Raw genomic sequence first — 18920 nt, 5'->3', positions numbered from 1 at the left:
GGGTTTCCGCCTCAGGCCAAAAAAACCCCGTCTCCCTCGCCCCCGTGGCGGGAGAGGTGCCGGCTGCTAGTTCCCGGCGGTTGCCAGCCATCCGCTTCGCGTTCGGGGCCGGGTGAAGGGAGACGGGACCGTCGGCCGGACCCCACCCGCTCCCGGATCCGTACCTACCTCCGCTTCCCCTCTCCACCCGTCGTGCCTTGTCCCTTCCCCCCGACCGCCAAACGCGACGCCCCTCGATCCTCTCGCCGTACGGCCCGGGACCCCGAAGAAGGAGGGATCGAGGCGACACCCGCGCCGGATCGAAAGGGAAGACGCCCGAGAGCGAGGCGGCGGGCCGGGTCGGTTCTACGACCGTCGTCACCGCCGTGGCCGACCGCCGGTTCGGGAGCCGGCCGCCGTCGGCGGGGGCTCGGCTCGCCCGGGAGACGAGAGACTACTAGAGTGAGACGGGCGACGGGCCGCCTTCCGCACCCCCGGCTCCGCCTCCGCGTCGCTTCTTGTCGCAGCCTGCGGTGGCCGCGGGGTCCGGAGGGCAGGGGCCCCCGGGTGACGGCCCATCCCCCGGAGAAACACCCCGAAGGCACGGGTGGCGTCTTGGGGGCATTCAGACGTCAGTCTCCCCGCTCCGAGAATCCTCCCAAGGACGGGGGTGGCGTCGTCGGGGGGAGCCCTCCGTTATATTGGTTCAGAGCGGCCGGTGGCAGATGCCCGGGGCCCCTCGGGGACCCCGAAGTCCGTCCCGAGACCCCTCCCGCTGCACCACCCCGGGGGTCTCTTCCCGTCCCCGCCGAGCCGTGCGGTGGGCGTCGGGATCCCCCTCTTGCGATCCCCTCCCGCCGACCCGTCACCTAAAGGAGCCCGCGCGACGGATCCGTCACGTTCCTCAGAGACGGGCAGGGGAGGAGCGGTCCGCCTTAGGACCCTCGCCCCGTCTCCCGCCCCCCGGGGCTTGTGAATAACTCTCTTGCCGCCCCCCCCCCCCCCCCCCCCCCGGGCCCGGACTCTTTCCACCGGGCCGCCCCACCTCCAACTTCAGCGACAGCGGATGCCGGAGGAGTTTCGGCCCTTTCCGCGTCAGTCAACGGGGACGCCTAGAAGAGACGGGATTCCCCTCCAGAGACGATCGTCGGCTGACGGCGGGGTAGACGCTTCCCGCCCGTCCCCCCCCCCTTCTATATTTATTACAGACGACCTCCGCACTCCGCGTCTCTCTCGCCTTTCCTTAATCTGGGATTCCCGGCGTGGACCGCGTCGGTTTCGATCGGGACTTTTGCCTCCGGAGGGGTAGCGATTAGAATAGGAATTACGGCGTCGGCGAAGCGCCGGCTATTTGCCCGGGGCCCCGCTAAGCGCTGCGGTGGACGTGAGAGGGTTGGATCCGGTCCCTACCCCGCTTAGCAAATGCCGCCGTTGCGAGCGTCGTCCTCCGCACGCTCCCGGCGGCCCTTCCCACCGGGAAGGAAGCGCTTCCTGCGCGTGGCGCGGTGCTCTGCGCAGAGGAAGTGCTCGAGAAATACAACCGAATACCTACCCCCAACGGGGGGCGAATAGTAAGCGCTTGCCATTATAATAATTGCGACGGATAGTAAATCCCCGAATGCCACGAAAATAGGAAAAAAAGAAGCCCGAGAAGCGCCCAGTCGCGCCGGTCACTTTATTTTTTTCCGGCGCGGAAGTCCGTGCAACTAAAACGCCCGGCTCGAGGCATTCGACCGAGGGGGAGGGCGGAGGAAGGGGGGATTCCCGGCCCCCAATTCCGCCCCGTCCTCTAAGGAGACGTCCCGGGCATCTTCAGACGTCCGGGGCCGCCCGGGTGCCGGGATTCCGGAAAGGGAGAGCCCATCCCGACGCTTCACTTCGGCGGCGTCTTCGCCTGGAACGAGAGCGTGCGCGGAGGGGGGGGTGATCGGCTGTCAATCGGTCCTATTTATTGAGCGCCTGCTAATGATCGGTCCCGGTGTTTAAGCGCTCGCTATGCGCCGAGCCTGTGGGCGGGAGGCCGGACGAGGCGCCCGGGAGAGGGCAGGATAGGACGGAGTCGGCAGGCGCGTTCCCTGCCCGCGAGGAGCTTCCGGGCTAGGGCGCTAGCCCGGGCTTAGCGTACAGTGCTCCGCGCAGAGTTAAGCGCTCGATAAATACGACCGGATTAACAGATCAGGTACGGACGGAAGGACCGTGGGGCCGAGGGACGGGGAAAGGGAACGAATCCAAAGGGTGACCCAGGAGGGAATGGGAAAAGGGAGCTCGGTCGGGAACGCCCCTTCTCCAGACTCCGGGAAATCCGAACTTCTGCGGCGCCCCGACCCGCTCCCTTTATTCATCCCCCGCTCCCAGCGTGGCTCGGTGGCAACAGCCCGGGCTTGGAAGTCACGGGTCATGGGTTCGAACGCCGGCTCGGCAGCCGGGCGACTGCGGCCGAGTCGCTTCTCGGGGCCTCGGTGACCTCATCTGGAAAACGGGGATGAAGACGGTGAGCCTCACGGGGGACCAACCCGATGACCCCCGTACCTCCCCCGGCGCTCAGGACGGCGCTCGGCACCTAGTGAGCGCTCAACGGGTACCGACATCGTTATTATCCCTTAGGTCCCCGTCCCTCGTTTCTTTCTTTCTATTCGTGTCCGTCTCCCCCTCCCTCCCTGGAAGCCTGAGGGCGGGGCGTGTGACTGTTTACTGTTACACTGCACTCTCCCAAGCGTTCAGTACAGCGCTCCGCACACCGTAGGCGCTCCGGCGATACGACCGATCGCCGGAAGGGAAGAGAGCCTCAAGAACTGGGCACGGGACTGGGATTTCCGTTCCCTTCCGGTCCGTGAGCCTCTGGCGGGTGGGAATCGCGTCTACCCCAACGGCCCAAGGGATAGAGCCCGGGGGTCGGAGGGATCCGGGTTCTAATCCCGGCCCCGCCACTCGTCCGACGCGTGACCGAGGGCGGGTCCCCTTACTGGGCTGGGCCTCGGCTATCTCGCCTGCAAAATGGGAACGAAGCCCGTGGGCTCCGGGTGGGACCGTGCCCGATCCGATTAGCTTGTGTCTACGCCAGCGCTGACAACGGCGCCTGGCACAGAGCGAGCGCTTCCAACAGGTACCGTAGAAAGAGGGTCAGGCGGAGGACGTTGCCATTTAGGATCGGTTGCGGGGCCGGGGAGGGCGGGTCGTTGTCGTCAGAGAAGCAGCGTGGCTCAGTGGCAAGGGCCCGGGGTCGGGAGTCAGAGGTCGCGGGTTCTAATCCCGACTCCCCGTCAGCTGTGTGACTGTGGGCAAGTCACTTCTCAGTGACCTCATCCGGAAAACGGGGATCAAAAGCGTGAGCCCCAACGTGGGACAACCTGGTGACCCCGTTATCTCTCCCGGCGCTTAGAACAGTGCCCTGCACACGGTAGGCGCTTAACAAATAGCCGCATTATTGTCATCAGAGGGGGAGAAAATACCGCAATAATTACATTCTTATCGACTGGGGGGTTACCCACCGCCGCGACGAAGCAGGCCCGCAAGGCGGCGAATTCCTTGGTGCACGCATCCTTCCTCAGATCCCCGCCAGGGCCCGTGGCGGCCTGCACGCACTTCCCGTAGGCGGCGGCCTGTGGGGAGGGGGTGACGGGCGCTCAGTACGCTGCCCCGCACACTGGAAGCCCTCAGGAAGCGACGACGGTATTTGTTAAGCGCTTCACACGCGCGGAGCACCGTCGAAGCGCCGGGGGAGATGCGGGGTCACCGGGTCGTCTCCCACGGGGGGCTCACGGTCTCATTTCGCAGATGGGGCCACCGAGGCCCGGAGAAGCCGAGCGACTCGCCCGAAGACGCACAGCAGACAAGCGGCGGAGCCGGGATTCGAACCCACGACCGCGGACTCCCAAGCCCGGGCTCTTTCCACTGCGCCCCGCTGCTGCTCGACGCTATTTGTGAAGCGCTTACTATGTGCTGAGCGCTGTTCCAAGCGCCGGCCCGGGGGGGGGGGGGGGGGGGGGGGGGGGATTCAAGGTGATCAGGTTGTCCCCCGTGGGGCTCACGGTCTCACTCCCCATTTCACAGATGAGGGAACTGAGGCGCAGCCAAGTTAAGTGACATGATGATGGTTACAGTATTTGTTAAGCGCCTACTATGCGCTAAGCACTGGGGGAGACACAAGGTCGTCGGGTTGCCCGGGTTCACACCAGAGACAGTGGCGGATGAACTGACTGATGAGGGTGCAGGGGGCTCCCGGCACCTGGCGTCCCCCTTTTTACGGTATTTGATAAGCGCTTACTGTATTCCAGGCACTGTACTAAGCGCTGGGGTAGCTACGACCTCATAGGTTGGATCCACATGGTACAGTGGATGCAGCGGTCACGGGTTCTAATCCCGGCTCCGCCACTTGTCTGCTGTGTGACCGTGGGCAAGTCACTTCACTTCTCTGGGCCTCTGTGACCTGTAAAAACGGGGATTAAAAAATGTGAGCCCCACGGGGGACCACCCGATGACCCCGTATCTCCCCCAGCGCTTAGAACAGTGCTCTGCACCCAGTAAGCGCTTAACAGATACCAACATTATTATTATTATCATCATCATGACGTCGTATCCCCCCCAGCGCTTAGAACAGTGCTCGGCACGTAGTAAGCGCTTAACAAATACCATCATGGTTATTATTACGACCTCGCATCCGCCCCCAGCGCTTAGAACGGTGCTGGGCACGTAGTAAGCGCTTAAACACCATTATGATCATTATTATGACCTCGTATCCGCCCCCGACGCTTAGCACGGTGCTGGGCACGTAGTAAGCGCTTAAATACCATTATGATCATTATTATGACCTCGTATCCGCCCCCGGCGCTTAGCACGGTGCTCGGCACGTAGTAAGCGCTTACCAAATGCCACCCCGATTAGGATGCGAGCAAGCGCTGAGCCCAAACCATCCTCAGTCCCCTCCCCCCCGGGGCTCCCGGTCTTTCTCCCTTTCCCTTGCCAGATGCCGTGTGACCTCGGACCAGTCACCCGCCCCGGGCCTCGGTGACCGCATCTGTGCAATGGGGACGAAGCCCGTCAGCCCCCAGGTGGGCCAGCCTGCAGCGCTCGGCACACGGTAGGCGCTTCGCACCCGGGGCTGGGCAGGGAAGCAGCGTGGCGCAGTGGAAAGGGCGCGGGCTTTGGAGTCAGGGGTCATGGGTTCGGATCCCGGCCCCGCCACCTGTCGGCTGCGTGACTGTGGGCGAGTCACTTCACTTCTCTGGGCCTCGGTCCCCTCATCTGTAAAATGGGGATTAAGACCGTGAGCCCCACGTGGGACGACCCGATTCCCCCGTGTCTACCCCAGCGCTCAGAACGGTGCTCGGCACATAGTAAGCGCTTAACAGATACCGACATTATTATTATTGTTCTCCCTTTCCCTTGCCAGATGCCGTGTGACCTCGGACCAGTCACCCGCCCCGGGCCTCGGTGACCGCATCTGTGCAATGGGGACGAAGCCCGTCAGCCCCCAGGTGGGCCAGCCTGCAGCGCTCGGCACACGGTAGGCGCTTCGCACCCGGGGCTGGGCAGGGAAGCAGCGTGGCGCAGTGGAAAGGGCGCGGGCTTTGGAGTCAGAGGTCATGGGTTCGGATCCCGGCCCCGCCACCTGTCGGCTGGGTGACGGTGGGCGAGTCACTTGCCTTCTCTGGGCCTCGGTCCCCTCATCTGGAAAATGGGGCCGAAGACCGCGAGCCCCACGTGGGACGACCCGATTTCCCCCGTGCCTCCCCCAGCGCTCAGAACGGTGCTCGGCACGTAGTAAGCGCTTAACAGATACCAACATTATTATCATCATTATTAAGGGGAAGGCCTCTCCTCCCGGCCGAACCGTCGTTTCCCAGCGCTTCGCACAGGGTGGAAGAAATGAGAAGCAGCGTGGCTCAGTGGCAAGAGCCCGGGCTTGGGAGTCGGAGGTCGTGAGTTCGAATCCCGCCTCTGCCGCTCGTCAGCCGGGTGACCGTGGGGCAGGTCACTTCACTTCTCTGGGCCTCAGTGACCTCATCTGGCAAATGGGGATTGACCGGGGGCCTCCCGCGGGACCACCCGATGACCCCGGGTCTCCCCCAGCGCTGACAACGGTGCTCGGCACAGAGTCAGCGCTTAACAGATACCAACGTTATTAAATGTTCGGAGAAGCCGCGTGGCTTGGTGGCAAGAGCCCGGGCTTGGGCGTCAGAGGTCGTGGGTTCTAATCTTGGGCTCCGCCACTTGTCTGCTGCGTGACCTTGGGCGAGTCGCAAGACTGTAAGCCCGTCCAACGGCAGGGACCGTCTCTCTCTGTGGCCGACTTGTTCATCCCAAGCGCTCAGTACAGTGCTCTGCACCGAGTAAGCGCTCAAGAAATACTACTGAATGAATGAATTGAATGAACTCCTCTGGGCCTCGGTGACCTCACCCGTAAAAATGGGGATTAAAAAAAAATGGGAGCCCCACGCGGGACCACCTGATGCCCCTGTCTCTCTCTCCCCGGCGCTTAGAACGGTGCTCTGCACCTCGTAAGCGCTCAACAAAACACCATCACAATAATGATAATATTAAACGCGACGGATTGCATGACTTTATTGCCCGCGCCAGGCCTCACTGCCTCCTGCCGCCCCGCTCACCTCGGCCCCGCAGGCGGACAGCGCCTCGGGGAAGGCCCGGAGCCGCCCCCGCACCCGGCTCCACACCGACCCGCTCCCCGACATGGGCGAAGCGCTCGGGCCCCGGGGGCCGCCATCTTGGCTCGCCCCCTTCCGCCGGGCGCCGCCATCTTGGATCCGCCCCCTTCCGGTCCGCCTCTCCGGGGGCCGCCATCTTGGGCGCCCCGCCTTTGCCCGCCGCCGATTGGTCCGTCCGCACGTCGGGCCGGCCGGTGCGGGCTTCCTATTGGTCGGCGCTCTCCGGGTCCCGCCCTCCCCGGCCGGGAGGAGCGCGGATTGGCTCGGAGACCCCGGCCCGCAGTTCCTCGGGGAGCCGGCTTCGGGGTGGTGAGGGAAAGCGGCGCGCCGATTGGCGGGGGGGAGAGGAGGCGCTCTGGGATTGGAGGAGAGGCGGGGAGGCGGGGCGGGGAGGGAAGGAGCGGCCGGTCCGGGCGGAAGTGGGCAACGATGGCCGCGCCGCCGCTGAAGGACCGGCTCAGCTTCCTGCAGCGGGTGAGTAGCCGCCTCCGGTGGCCTTTCCCCCGATCGTGATAATAATCGCTGTGGGGGGGGGGGGTCTCTGCAGCTCCTACTCTGTGCTCAGCACTGTACTGAGCGCTCAGGCGCCCCGGGTCCCACCCAAGCAGGAGGGCGAGCGGGGACCGCATCCCCATTTTACAGAGGAGGGAACTGAGGCCCAGAGAAGGGAAGTGACATCAGCATCGTCATAACCATCCCGGGGGCGTTTGCCAAGCACTGTGCGAAGCGCTGAGGTTCACCAGGTCCCACCCCGGGCTCACAGTCCAAGTAGGAGGGAGAGCAGGGACCGAGTGCCCATTTTACAGAGGAGGGAACTGAGAGGCCCAGAGAAGAGAAGTGACATCAGCATCATCATCATCATAATCGAGATTACTGGGGTGTTTGTTAAGCGCTTATTATGTGCCCAGCACTGTACTAAGCGCTGAAGCAGACGCGAGTTCATCCGGTCCATCACAGGGCAAGGAGGAGGGAGAGCAGGGACCGAATCCCCATTTTACAGAGGAGGGAACTGAGGCCCAGAGAAGGGAAGTGACATCAGCATCATCATCATAATCGGGATTACTGGGGTGTTTGTTAAGCGCTTATTATGTGCCAAGCACTGTACTAAGCGCTGAAGCAGAAGCGAGTTCACCCGGTCCATCACAGGGCAAGGAGGAGGGAGAGCAGGGATTGAATCCCCATTTTACAGAGGAGGGAACTGAGGCCCAGAGAAGGGAAGTGACATCAGCATCATCATAATAATCGGGATTACTGGGGTGTTTGTTAAGCGCTTATTATGTGCCCAGCACTGTACTAAGCGCTGAAGCAGAAGCGAGTTCACCCGGTCCATCACAGGGCAAGGAGGAGGGAGAGCAGGGATTGAATCCCCATTTTACAGAGGAGGGAACTGAGGCCCAGAGAAGGGAAGTGACATAATAATAATCATGATTACTGGAGTGTTTGTTAAGCGCCTGTCGTGTGCCGAACACCGTACTAAGCGCTGAGGCAGATAAAAAAGCTCACCAAGTACCCCACAGGGCAAGTAGGAGGGAGGACAGGGACCGGATCCCCAGTTTACAGAGAAGGGAAGCGACATCCTCATCGTCACAGTGATTACTGGGGTGTTTGTGAAGGGCCAACTGTGTGCCAAGCACTGTGCTAAGCGCTGAGGCGGATCCAAGTTCACCAGGTCCCACCCCGGGCCTCACACAGTCCGAGTAGGAGGGAGAGCAGGGATCGAACGCCCATTTTACAGAGGAGGGAACTGAGGCCCAGAGAAGGGAATGATGATAATGAGAATGTTGGTGTTTGTGAAGCGCTTGTTATGTGCGGAGCACTGTTCTAAGCGCTGGGGGAGATACGGGATGATCGGGTTGTCCCACGTGAGGCTCACGGTTTTAATCCCCATTTTACAGAGGAGGGAACTGAGGCCCAGAGAAGTGAAGTGACTCGCCCACAGTCACACAGCTGCCGAGCCGGGATTTGAACCCATGACCTCTGACTCCCAAGCCCGTTTTCTTTCCTCCGAGCCGCGCTGCTTCTCTGGGAAGGGAAGTGACGTCGTAATAACAGTAGCGATTACTGTGGTGTCTGTTAAGCGCCTCTCGTGTGCCAAGCACTGTACTAAGCGCTGAGGCAGATAAAAGTTCAGCAAGTACCCCACGGGGCAAGTAGGAGGGAGGACAAGGACTGAATCTTTGAGTCTCTCGGGGGGGCGGGTCTGCCAGCCCCCTCCCGCCCTCGTTCAAGTGACCGGGCCTCGGTTTCCCTTTCAGCTTCCAGCGCTGATGAAGGGGACATCTGACGACGACAGCCCGTGCCCCGGCTACCTGCTGGAGGAGATAGCCGGTATCCTTTCCCGCTGGCCCGGGGGGTGGTGGGCACCGGTTGCCGTCGGCACCGGGTGGGCGGGGGGGGGGGGTCCGGTCCCCTCGGGGGGGCAGCGGGGGCCGGGGCCGAATCGGACTCGGGGGGGGCCCGGTCGGCCAGCCGAGGATTCAGCGGTCTTTATTGAGCGCTCGCCGGGCGCAGAGCACTGGACCAAACGCTCGGGAGAGATCGGAGTCTGGCTCGGTCGACGGTGTCCGTCGAGCGCTTACTGTGCGCGGAGCACTGGACCGCACGTCTGGACCGTCGAGTTGGCGGGGACGACGGTCGACTCTCGCCCCTTTCAAAGCCTCATCGAGGGCCCGTCTCCTCCGGGAAGCCTTCCCGGACCCTCCTCTCCCCTTCTCCCACTCCCGCGTCGCCCCGATTAGCTCCCTCTATCCATCCCCCGCCCCCCCCCCCACCGCTTTCTGCCCGCATCCGTCATTCCTTTCCATTCCCATCCGTCTCCCCCTCTGGACTGGAAGCTCGTCGAGGGCAGGGAAGGTGTCCGTTCTCTTGTCCTCTCCCAAGCGCTTAGTTCGGCGCTCTGTCAGTCCGGTGCTCAAAAGATGCGATCGACCGACCGCCAGCTTAGCCGGGGGAGACGGATGCTGAAATAAACCCCGGGGAGGATGAGGCGAAAGGAGCCGGGGGTCCAGGGCCGCTCCGGCTGCCCCGACAACCCGGAGGTGGGGTGGACGTCTCGGGGGCGGGGGGAGGCGGAGATGTGGGGGCCGGGGGACCCCTCCCCTAACCCCGTCGGCCCCCTTCCAGAAATCTCCCGCGAGTCGGCAGGGATTAGCCAGTGCCTGCTGGGTTATCTACTGAACCGTCTGCAGAGTAACTCGTGCCACGTCAAGCTCAAGGTAAGCGCGCGGGAGAGACCCCCCCCCCCCCCCCCCGACTCCAACGCCCTCGGCCCGGGGTGCCCCCGACGGGAGGCCGGGCCCGGCTGCGGGAGTCCCCGCGGAGAACGGGGCGCCTGCCGGGTCACCTCAGGCGAGTCACGGCACTCTTTTAAAAACGGAATTTTAAAAAATGGTCTCGAAGTGCTTCCCAGGAGCCGGGCGCCGTGCTAAGCGCCGGGGTGAACACACGATAGGTCTGGGGCACAGTCCCTGTCCCACGTGGGGCTCACAGTCTCAATCCCCATTTTACAGATGAGGGAACTGAGGCCCAGAGGGGTGAAGTGACTCGGCCGGGGTCACCCAGCGGACACGTTGGGAGAGCAGGGATTAGAACCCAGGTCCGCTGTGCTGAGCGCTGGGGTGGATTCAGGGGGCGTCAGGTCGGACCCGATCCCGTGCCCCCCGTGGGGGTCTCAAGTCTCAGGATTCAAGCGCCGTTTTATAGCTGAGGGAACTGAGGCACGGGGAGGTGAAGTAACTCGCCTAAAGTCACACAGCGGGTAGGCAAGCGTCAGAAGCGGCATCAGAACCCAAGTCCTCCGACTCCTGGGCCTGGGCTCTTTCCCCTAGACCGTGCTGCGTCTCTGAGTCTCGGTTTCCTCACCTGCAAAATGGGGATTCGGTACCTATTACCCTTAGACTGGGAGCTCAGTGCAGGACAGGGAGGGATGTACAACCTGATCTGCGCTTAACAAACGCCGTCGTCATTATTTTCTCGTTTGGTCATTCGTTCAGGTGCATTTATTGAGCGCTTACTGTGTGCAGAGCACTGTGCTACGCGCCAGGGAAAGTCCAATACGACAATAAACGGTGACATTCCCTGCCCAAAGCGAGCACACAGGCCTCTTGGAGGAGGTGGACCTCCGCCAAGGCTTTGAAGCGGGGGGAGAGTCACCGTCTGTGGGATCTGAGGAGGGAGGACGTTCCGGGCCCGAGGCGGGACGTGGGCGAGGGGTCGGCGACGAGACGGGCGAGATGGAGGCCCGGCGAGAAAGTGGGCATTAGACGAGCGAAGCGTGCGGGCCGGGTTGGCGAGGGAAAGAAGCAAGGTGCGTGCTTGGCACGTAGTCGGCGACAAAACGCCAGTGCGGTTGTGTCGTATTTATCGAGCGCCAGCCGTGGGACCCTGTTCTAAGCGCTCGGGACGTTCAGAATAAGGAAGCGCCACACTCTCTGCCCACGAGGAGCAGCCTGGGAGTCCGACTCAACCCGTCAGGGGGATCATCATCGTAACAGTAGCGGTACTTGTTAAGCGCTTACCGCGCGCCAAGCACCGTTGTGAGCGCGGGAGAAAACCCAAGGTCATCACGTGGGACTCGCGGTCTTCGTCCCCATCTTCCAGACGAGGCGACCGAGGCACAGAGAAGCGAAGTCACACGGGTCACACAGCAAAAGCACGGTGGAGCCGGGAGGAGAGCCCGAGTCCTCCTGAGTCTCAGGCCCGGGCTGTGTCCGCTAGGCCGGATGATGGATAATCATCTGAGATAATTGAGGGGGGCGGATCTACGTCGGGGGGCCATCGATAGGTGCCGGAGGTTCCGCTTCCGTCTCTCCCGTCTCCCCCAGGCCCTGAAGATCTTGCTCTACCTCTGCAGCCACAGCTCCGCTCCCTTCCTGCTCGCGCTCAAACGCAACGTCTCCTTCATCCAGGAAGCCACAGGTGTGCCGGGCCTCGGGACGGCCGCCCCCTCGGGTCCGAGTCCTCCGGAGGGGCGGGCGGGCGAGGCGGGGTGGGGTCCCGGCCCGGGCGTCCCATCCCGTGCTCTCGGCTCTCCTCCAGCCTTCGGGGGCCCACCCGATCCCCTCCACGGCAACGGCTTGTACCTCAGAGTCCGGGCGGCTGCCCAGGTGAGCCTCCAGAACGCCCGGGGGGCGTCGCCGGGGGCCGGGGGGGCATCGCCGGGGGGGCATGACCGGCGGGATGCGGGGCCCGGAAACCTCTGGGAGCAGGGAGGGAGGCCCCGGGAAGTCTAGGCCTCCCGCCCCCTCCGTCCTCTTCCAGGACCTGGCGAGCGCCTTGTTCTCGGACACCTTGGTTCCGGGACCCTTCAGACCCCCGCCTCCTCCAGGTAACTTCATTCGGTCGGTCATTCGCTCAGTGATATTTACTGAGCGCTCACCGTGCGCAGAGCACTGGACTAAGCCACCGGGAGAGGACCCTAGAACGATCACCGGACACATCCCCCCGCCCACAGCGGGGGCTCGAAGGGGAGATGGGCGTTAATAGAAATAGCTCTGACGGGGCTGTGGACGATTACTGAGGAGGGGGCCTGCCCACCTCAGAGGCTGTGACGGTTCGGGGCGGTGGACGGTTGACGGATGAGGGAACTGAGGCGCGGGGACCCCAAGGTCACCGGCAGAAAAGTGGCAGAGGCGGGACTAGAACCCGGGACCTCCCGACTCCCGGGCCTGGGCTCTTTCCACTAGACCACGCTATTAAGTAAGCGCTTAACAGATACGATAATTATCATCATTTTTAGGCATGGGTTCCTCGGCTGGCACGGGCAGTGCCCTCCAGGGCTTCGGCTACTCCGGGGACCGGGCTGACGCTGGTAAGCGCCCACGGGCTTCTCCCCGCTCCGGGGGGGCGGGCGGAGGGGTGGGGGTCTCCCCGGGTCGTGGCCGGGACCCAGGGCCGCCCCTCGCTTGGGTCGAGGAACGTCGGGGCACCTCGGCGTCCGTGGAACTAGGCGCCGAGCGATGGTGACCCACCGAGGCTATTTACTGAGTGCTTCCTAAGCACCGGACTGAGCGCTTGGGAGAGTCCAACAGAGCTGGAAGACACGATTCCCCCCCCCTCCGGGAGTTTCCAGTCTCCTGGGTGCTGCACGCTGGACTGAGCGCTTGGGAGAGGACGAGAGAATTAGCGGGCGCGATCCCTACCTTCGGAAAGCTTCCGGTCGGTGTGCAGAGCACTGTGCTGAGCCCTCGGGAGAGGACGGTGGAGTTAGGAGACGTGATCCCTGCCCTCGAGAAGCTGACAGTCTACCAAGTGCCACACGCCGAACTAACAGAAACGGCGTGGCCTAGTGGGTAGAGCCCGGGCCTGGGAGTCCGGAGGACCCGGGTTCTAATCCAGCTCCGCCACTGGTCACCTTGGGCAAGTCGCTTCACTTCCCTGGGCCTCAGCGACCTCCTCTGTAAAATGGGGGTTGAGACCGCGAGCCCCACGCGGGGCAGGGACTGTGTCCAACTGATAGTCCTCCCCTCTAGACCGTGAGCTCCTTGTGGGCGGGGAACGCGTCCGTTAGAATGTTCTGTTGTCCTCTCCCAAACGCTTGGTCCGGCGCTCTGCGCACAGTAAGCGCTCGGTGAGTACAACTGGCCGCCGCGCAGCCCCCCCACTTCTTCCCCCGCCGCCCCAGGCCCAGGCTCCACCAGCGAGACCCTCCTGTCCACCATCCAGAAGGCGGCCGAGGTGGTCACCAAAGCCCTGCGACCAGGCCTGGACCGCCCCGGACCCCGAAACTGCAAGTTGGGGGAGGACACCTACCAGCCGGTGGTGCCGCCTTCCGCTGGACAAGGCCGGCCCCCTCCCCGGAAACCGTCTACGGCCCCGAACCCTCGGAGCCTCCGAGGTGGGCGGGCCCCCTCCCCGGAAACCCTCCGCAGCCTCTGAGGTTCACGTGTGCCCCCTCCCCAGAAGCTCTCCCCGGCCCTGAACCCTCAGAGCCTCTCAGGTTGGCGGGCCCCCTCCCCACAAACCGTCCACGGCCCTGAACCGTCAGAGTCTCTTAGGTAGGCAGGCCCCCCTCCCCAGAAATCGTCCACAGCCCCTGAACTGTCAGAGCCTGCACGCGCCCCCCCCCCCCGCCCAATCTCTCCCCGGTTCTTTTCTGCCCCGTAAGCCGACAGATGCAGGCTTCCCCGTGCCCCCCGGTGCAGGGCACGGGGACGGTAAGAATCGCGGTGTTGGTTAAGCACCCACTATAGGTCAAACACTGTTGGACAGGGAGGCACCAGCCCGGGCAGGCGGGGGGCGGCTGGGAAGAGACGGACAGCGGCCGCAGCTCCCAGGACTCCTCGCAGGACAACGGGCCGCTGAGCCGGGCCTCGGACTCGGGCAGCGACGGCCACTCGCGGGCCAGCAGGGAGCCGGGTGACGCCGGGGAGAGGTGAGCTCGACCGGGGCGTCCCCCTCCGCCCCCTCCCCACCGGACCCCCCGTCGGGCGTATTTACTGCGCGCTTACGTGTGCAGAGCACTGGACTCAGCGCTCGGGAGAGGACAACGGAACAGAGTCGCGAGGCGCATCCCCTGCCCGCGGTGAGCTGACAGTCTGTCGGTCGATCGGGCGGTCTTTATTGAGTGCCACCGAGCGCTTGGGAGAGGACAGAGCTAATAATAATTATGGTAATTGTTAAGCTCTTACTGTGTGCTAAAAACTCTTCTAAGCGCTGGGGTAGATACAGATTAAGCAGATTGGACGCGGTCCCTGGCCCACATGGGGCTCACGCTCTTAATCCCCATTTTCCAGGTGAGGTGACCGAGGCCTAGAGAAGTTAAGTGACTTGCCCCGGGTCACGCAGCAGACGCGGAGGAGCGGGGATTAGAACCCAGGTCCTCCTGACGCCCGGGCTGTAGCCACTAAGCTACGGACAGAGTCTCTGCCCCGAATGAGCTTCCGATGTAGAGGGGGAGACAGACACAGCCATAAATAAATGAGTGACAGAGATGTACATAAGTGGTGTGGGGCTGGGAGGGAGGGATGAAGAAAGGGAGCGAGTCGGGGCGACGCAGAAGGGAGTGGAAGGAGAGGAAAGGGGCGCTTAGGGAAGGCCTCTAGGAGGAGGCGGGCCTTCCGTAAGGCTTCGAGGCGGGGGGAGAGTCACCGTCTGTCGGATGTGAGGAGGGAGGGCGTTCCAGGCCAGAGGCGGCCCCGCAATTCCCTCTCCCCGGGGTGGGGACCCTCGGGGGTGCGGGCGGCCAGCGTGGAAGCCGGGCGGAGGCTTGCGGGGAGGGAAGGAGGATGGCCTTCCTTCCGGGAGCAGAGGCTCACGGGGGTTGGCCGTCGGGCAGGGAAGAGGGCACGTCGCCCCTGAGTGACTGCCTGCAGGAGGAGAGCCTGGTGAACGGCGTGACCCGGGGCCCCCGCGTTTTCCTGACGAGGGAGGAGACGCAACACTTCATCAAAGAGTGAGTGAGAGAGACTCCTCCAGCGGCCCCGCTTCTCGCCTCTGGGCCCGGGGAGGAGGGAGGCCGGGAGGCCGGGAGGCGGAAGTCGCTGGCCTCTTCCCCCCGGCTCACAGCGGGAGAGCGGGGTCCTCTCTCCGGCGTCGACCCCCTCGCCTGTCCCCCTCTGGGCCCGGGTTCGGGCCCGGCAGCGTGGCCTCGTGGCCGGAGCCCAGGGCGGGGAGTCGGAAGGACCTGGGTTCTCCTCTCGGCTCCGCCGCTTACCCGCTAGGTGACCTGGGGCGGGTCACGTCACTTCTCCGGACCTCAGTGCCCTCGCCTGGAAAATGGGGACGAAGACCGTGAGCCCCCCGCGGGACGGGGATCGGGTCCAGCCCGACTAGCTCCGATCTCCCCCCGGTCCTGCTCGTTCCCAGAAGCCTCTCTTTACGGCACCGCGGAACCCCGGGGGGGTGCGGCCCGACGGGAGAGGGGGAGGCTTCCCGGAGTCCAGACTACCACCGTCCCTTCGGTGCAAAGCACTGTACCGAGCGCTCGGGAGAGTGCAGTTTAGGAACGGACCCGTTCCCGTCCACACCGAGCTCACGATGGAGAGGGGGCGGCTCACGGTCCGGGGACCCCACGCCCACCCCGCTCCTGCCCGTCCTCAGGTGCGGCGTCCTCAACTGTGAGGCCGTGCTGGAGCTGCTGACCCGGAAGCTCGGCGACCCCAGCGAGAGCGTCCAGATGGTGAGAAGGCGGCGCCGGGCTGGTCAGCGCCGGGCCCGGCCCACCCCGCGACCCCCCCCCCGGCCCCCCCGGCCGCCAGCGCCCTGCCCCCCGCAGAGGGGCGAGACGCGGGGGCCGGAGGATGGCGGGGAGGGGAGGGGGTTTCCCGGCCTCGCCGCGGCCCAGCCCCGGGGTCTCGGGACGGGGGTGAGGACGTCGGGACCGGCGGCGAGGGTGGCTTCCATTTTACAGAGGAGGGAACTGAGGCCCAGAGAAGTCGAGCGACTTTCATCCGGTTACGGTATCTCTTGAGCGCTTACGGTGTGCGAAGCACCGTTCTAAGCTCTTGGGAGAGGATAGTATAACAAAGTCTAGCCCGAGGTCACACAGCAGACCCGTGGCGGGACCGGGATTAGAACCCAGGTCCTCCTGAGTCCCTGGCCCGGGCTCGAGCCGCTAGGCCACACGGCTGGTTCAGGGCTTGGGCCCAGAGGGGGACAGGCAAGGTGGGCAACGCCTGAGGAAAGGACCCTGGTTTCCCCCTTCGCGTCATTGGATGCTTCACGGGTGTCCCTAAGGGGATGGGAGGAGCGTGGCCTCGTGGTTAGAGCCCGGGAGTTAGAGGACTTGACTTCCCCGGGCCTCAGTTTTCTCCTCCGTAAAATGGAGCCCCAGTACCCATTCCCTCTCCCCCGTAGACCGTGGGATCGGAAGTGAGTCTGCTCCGACGGGATCGCGTCTAGGCCGGCGTTTAGCGTCGGCGCTCGGCGGGGCCTCGGGGCTTAGAAAATAGCGTCACGGTGGATTGTTTGCGCCCACCCCAGAGAGCCCTGGCTGCCATCTTCTCCGTCGGCTGCTCCGACCTGCTGTCCCAGGACCAGCTCTTCCTCGTCACGCGGCCGCGCCTGCAGCAGCTCAGCGAGGCCGGCCCCGGGCCGGTGGCCAACAAGGCCACCAAGGTGAGCGGAGACCCCTCCCCCCGTCCCCAACCAACCCCTCCCCTCCATCGGGCTCCGCTCCAACCTGGCGATTCAGCCTGGGCCGGGGGCCACAGGTCCCCTGGGGTCAGAGTCGATCGTATTTAACGAGAACGATCGTGGTTTATTTGTTAAGCGCTTACGAGGTGCCAAGCACTGTCTTAAGCGCCGCGGTGGATCCAAGCAAATGGGGTCGGACCCCGTCCCCGTCCCACGTGGGGCTCACGGTCTCAAGCCCCATTTTCCAGATGAGGGAACCGAGGGCCGGCGAAACCAGGTGCCGTGTCCGAGGCCACACGGCAGACGAGTGGTGGAGGCAGGATCGGAACTCAGGGCCCTCTGACTCCCAGGCCCGTGCTCTAGCCACTACCCATTGAGCGCTTACTGTGTGCAGAGCACTGTGCTAAGTGCCTGGAAAGTACGACACAGCAATAGAGAGAGACGACCCTCGCCCACGACGGGCTTCCAGTCCGGAGACGGGGGGGACAGACATCGAGAAAGTAATCAGACATCAATATAAATCAGTAGAATTACAGATATGTATGCCAGGCGCCGCGCTAAGCCCTGAGGTAGAGACAGATTGCTCGGGTTGGACGCAATCCCTGTCCCACGTGGGGCTCCCGGTCCTAATCCCCGTTTTGCAGAAGGGGGACCTGAGGCTTAGAGGAGTGACCCGAGGTCACACGACAGGCGAGGGGCAGAGCGGGGATGAGAATCCGGACCCTTCCGGCTTTTTGTCGTTCAGTCACATTTATTGAGCGCTTACTGTGTGCGGAGCACTGTGCTAAGCGCTTGGAAAGTACGGTTCGGCATGACGGTCCTTGGTGAGCGCGGATTATGTGCCCAGCACCGACGTCCGGGCCCGGGTTCTACCCTCTGGGCCGTGCTGCTCTGAGCCGCAGTGTGGGAGAATGGAGTCCCGCCTGCCTCACCCCCTTTTTCTCTCCGTCCCTCCTCCCGGCCCAGATCCTGCGGCATTTCGAGGCCTTGTGCCGAAGCTGCCCCGCCTCCGCGACGGTCCCGGCGGACCCGCTCGCCGCCCCGCCGCCCCTCGCCGAAGGCGAGGCGGTTCTCCGGCCCCCGCGGCCCCCGGCCCCCTCCCCGCCGGGGGCGGTGGCCCCCCTCGGCTCGTCCCCCCCGGGGGCCGGAGACCGGGCGAGGGAGGGGCGGCCGGCCGACCCCCGTCCGGACCCGTCCAGCGGGAGCCCGGCGGCGGACCCCGCCGGGAGCGGACCCTCCCTCTTCGCCGGGATGGAGCTGGTGGCCGGGCCGGCTCCCGGGGCTCCTCGGACAGACCCCGGGCCCTCCGCCCCCCACAGATCCGCCTTCCCCTTCTTAAACGTGTGAGCCGGTGGTGCTGCGGTCTGGCTTGTGTTCCCGCTGTTGGGGGTGCGCCCACCCCCAGCCCGCGTCCTCATCTCCGGAGGGAGTCGACGGGGGTGGCCCGGCTCCACCCGCCCCCCCGGGTCTCCGGCCCCGCCGCTGGCTCTCTGGGGTTTGCACGCCATCCCCCTTCGTCCTTCCCGTCGGCCCCACCCGGGTGGTGGGAGCTTTTCTTTTCTTCTCACGGCCCTTGTTAAGCGCTCGCCAGGCACCGTACCGAGCGCCGGGGGAGATGGAAGCTGATCGGGTCGGACGCCGTCCACGTCCCACGTGGCGGGTCACGGTCTTGGCCCCGCTCTTTGCCGGCGGGGGTATTTGTTGAGCGCTCACTGCGTGCCAGGCACTGCGCTAAGGGCCGGGGGACCGAATCGGACACCGTCCGTGTCCCACGTGCGGCTCGCGGTCTTACTCCCCCGTTTTACGGATGAGGGAACTGCAAAAGTGAAGTGACGTGCCCTAGGTCACGCAGCGGACAAGCGGTGGAGCCGGATTGAGGATCCAGGTTCTCCCGACTCCCAAGCCCAGGCTCTATCCATTAGGCTACGCCGCTCTCTTCCCCGGACTGATGCCTCCGGGCATTTAGCGCCACCCCCCCCCCCCGCCCTTCCAGAATGAGGGGATTTGTTCAGCGCTTACTGTGTGCCAGGCACTGTACTAAGCGTCGGAGTGGATACGAGCAAATCGAGTGGAACCCAGTCCCCGTCCCGTGTGGGGCTCGCGGTCTCAATCCCTATTTTTGCAGAGGAGGGAACCGAGGCCCAGAGAGATGGAGCCACTTGCCCGAGGTCACACAGCGGACGAGTGACGGAGCCGGGATTAGAA

General features: G+C 64.3%; 2 protein-coding genes across 3 annotated transcripts; one reads left to right on the top strand and one right to left on the bottom strand.

Annotated features, from left to right (window-relative positions):
• Nucleotides 1-1625: 1625 nt before the first annotated feature.
• NDUFAF8 (NADH:ubiquinone oxidoreductase complex assembly factor 8) lies at nucleotides 1626-7060 on the bottom strand. Of its 2 annotated transcripts, none has more exons than XM_003429188.5 (3): nucleotides 6585-7060; nucleotides 3441-3578; nucleotides 1626-1873 (listed from the first exon to the last, which is right to left on the bottom strand). In XM_003429188.5, exons 1-3 carry the CDS (start codon nucleotides 6666-6668, stop codon nucleotides 1853-1855), a joined length of 243 nt encoding a protein of 80 aa, XP_003429236.1. In that variant the 5' UTR covers nucleotides 6669-7060; the 3' UTR covers nucleotides 1626-1852. The 2 variants fall into 2 exon arrangements, with proteins under 2 accessions (XP_003429236.1, XP_028912687.1); XM_029056854.2 differs by having other exon boundaries at nucleotides 3468-3578.
• On the top strand, nucleotides 7039-18062 carry TEPSIN (TEPSIN adaptor related protein complex 4 accessory protein). Its single transcript, XM_029056740.2, has 13 exons — nucleotides 7039-7115; nucleotides 8897-8969; nucleotides 9765-9856; nucleotides 11465-11558; nucleotides 11679-11746; nucleotides 11901-11967; nucleotides 12379-12450; nucleotides 13264-13476; nucleotides 13851-14013; nucleotides 14917-15033; nucleotides 15681-15759; nucleotides 16563-16697; nucleotides 17682-18062. Exons 1-13 carry the CDS (start codon nucleotides 7071-7073, stop codon nucleotides 18060-18062), a joined length of 1599 nt encoding a protein of 532 aa, XP_028912573.1. The 5' UTR covers nucleotides 7039-7070.
• Nucleotides 18063-18920: the final 858 nt, after the last annotated feature.

This window comes from Ornithorhynchus anatinus, unplaced genomic scaffold, assembly GCF_004115215.2.
Source record: "Ornithorhynchus anatinus isolate Pmale09 unplaced genomic scaffold, mOrnAna1.pri.v4 scaffold_264_arrow_ctg1, whole genome shotgun sequence".
In the NCBI taxonomy this organism is placed as follows: Eukaryota; Metazoa; Chordata; class Mammalia; order Monotremata; family Ornithorhynchidae; genus Ornithorhynchus; species Ornithorhynchus anatinus.
The sequence above is the reverse complement of the archived record's forward strand: the minus strand, read 5'-3'. Positions and strand labels throughout refer to the sequence as shown.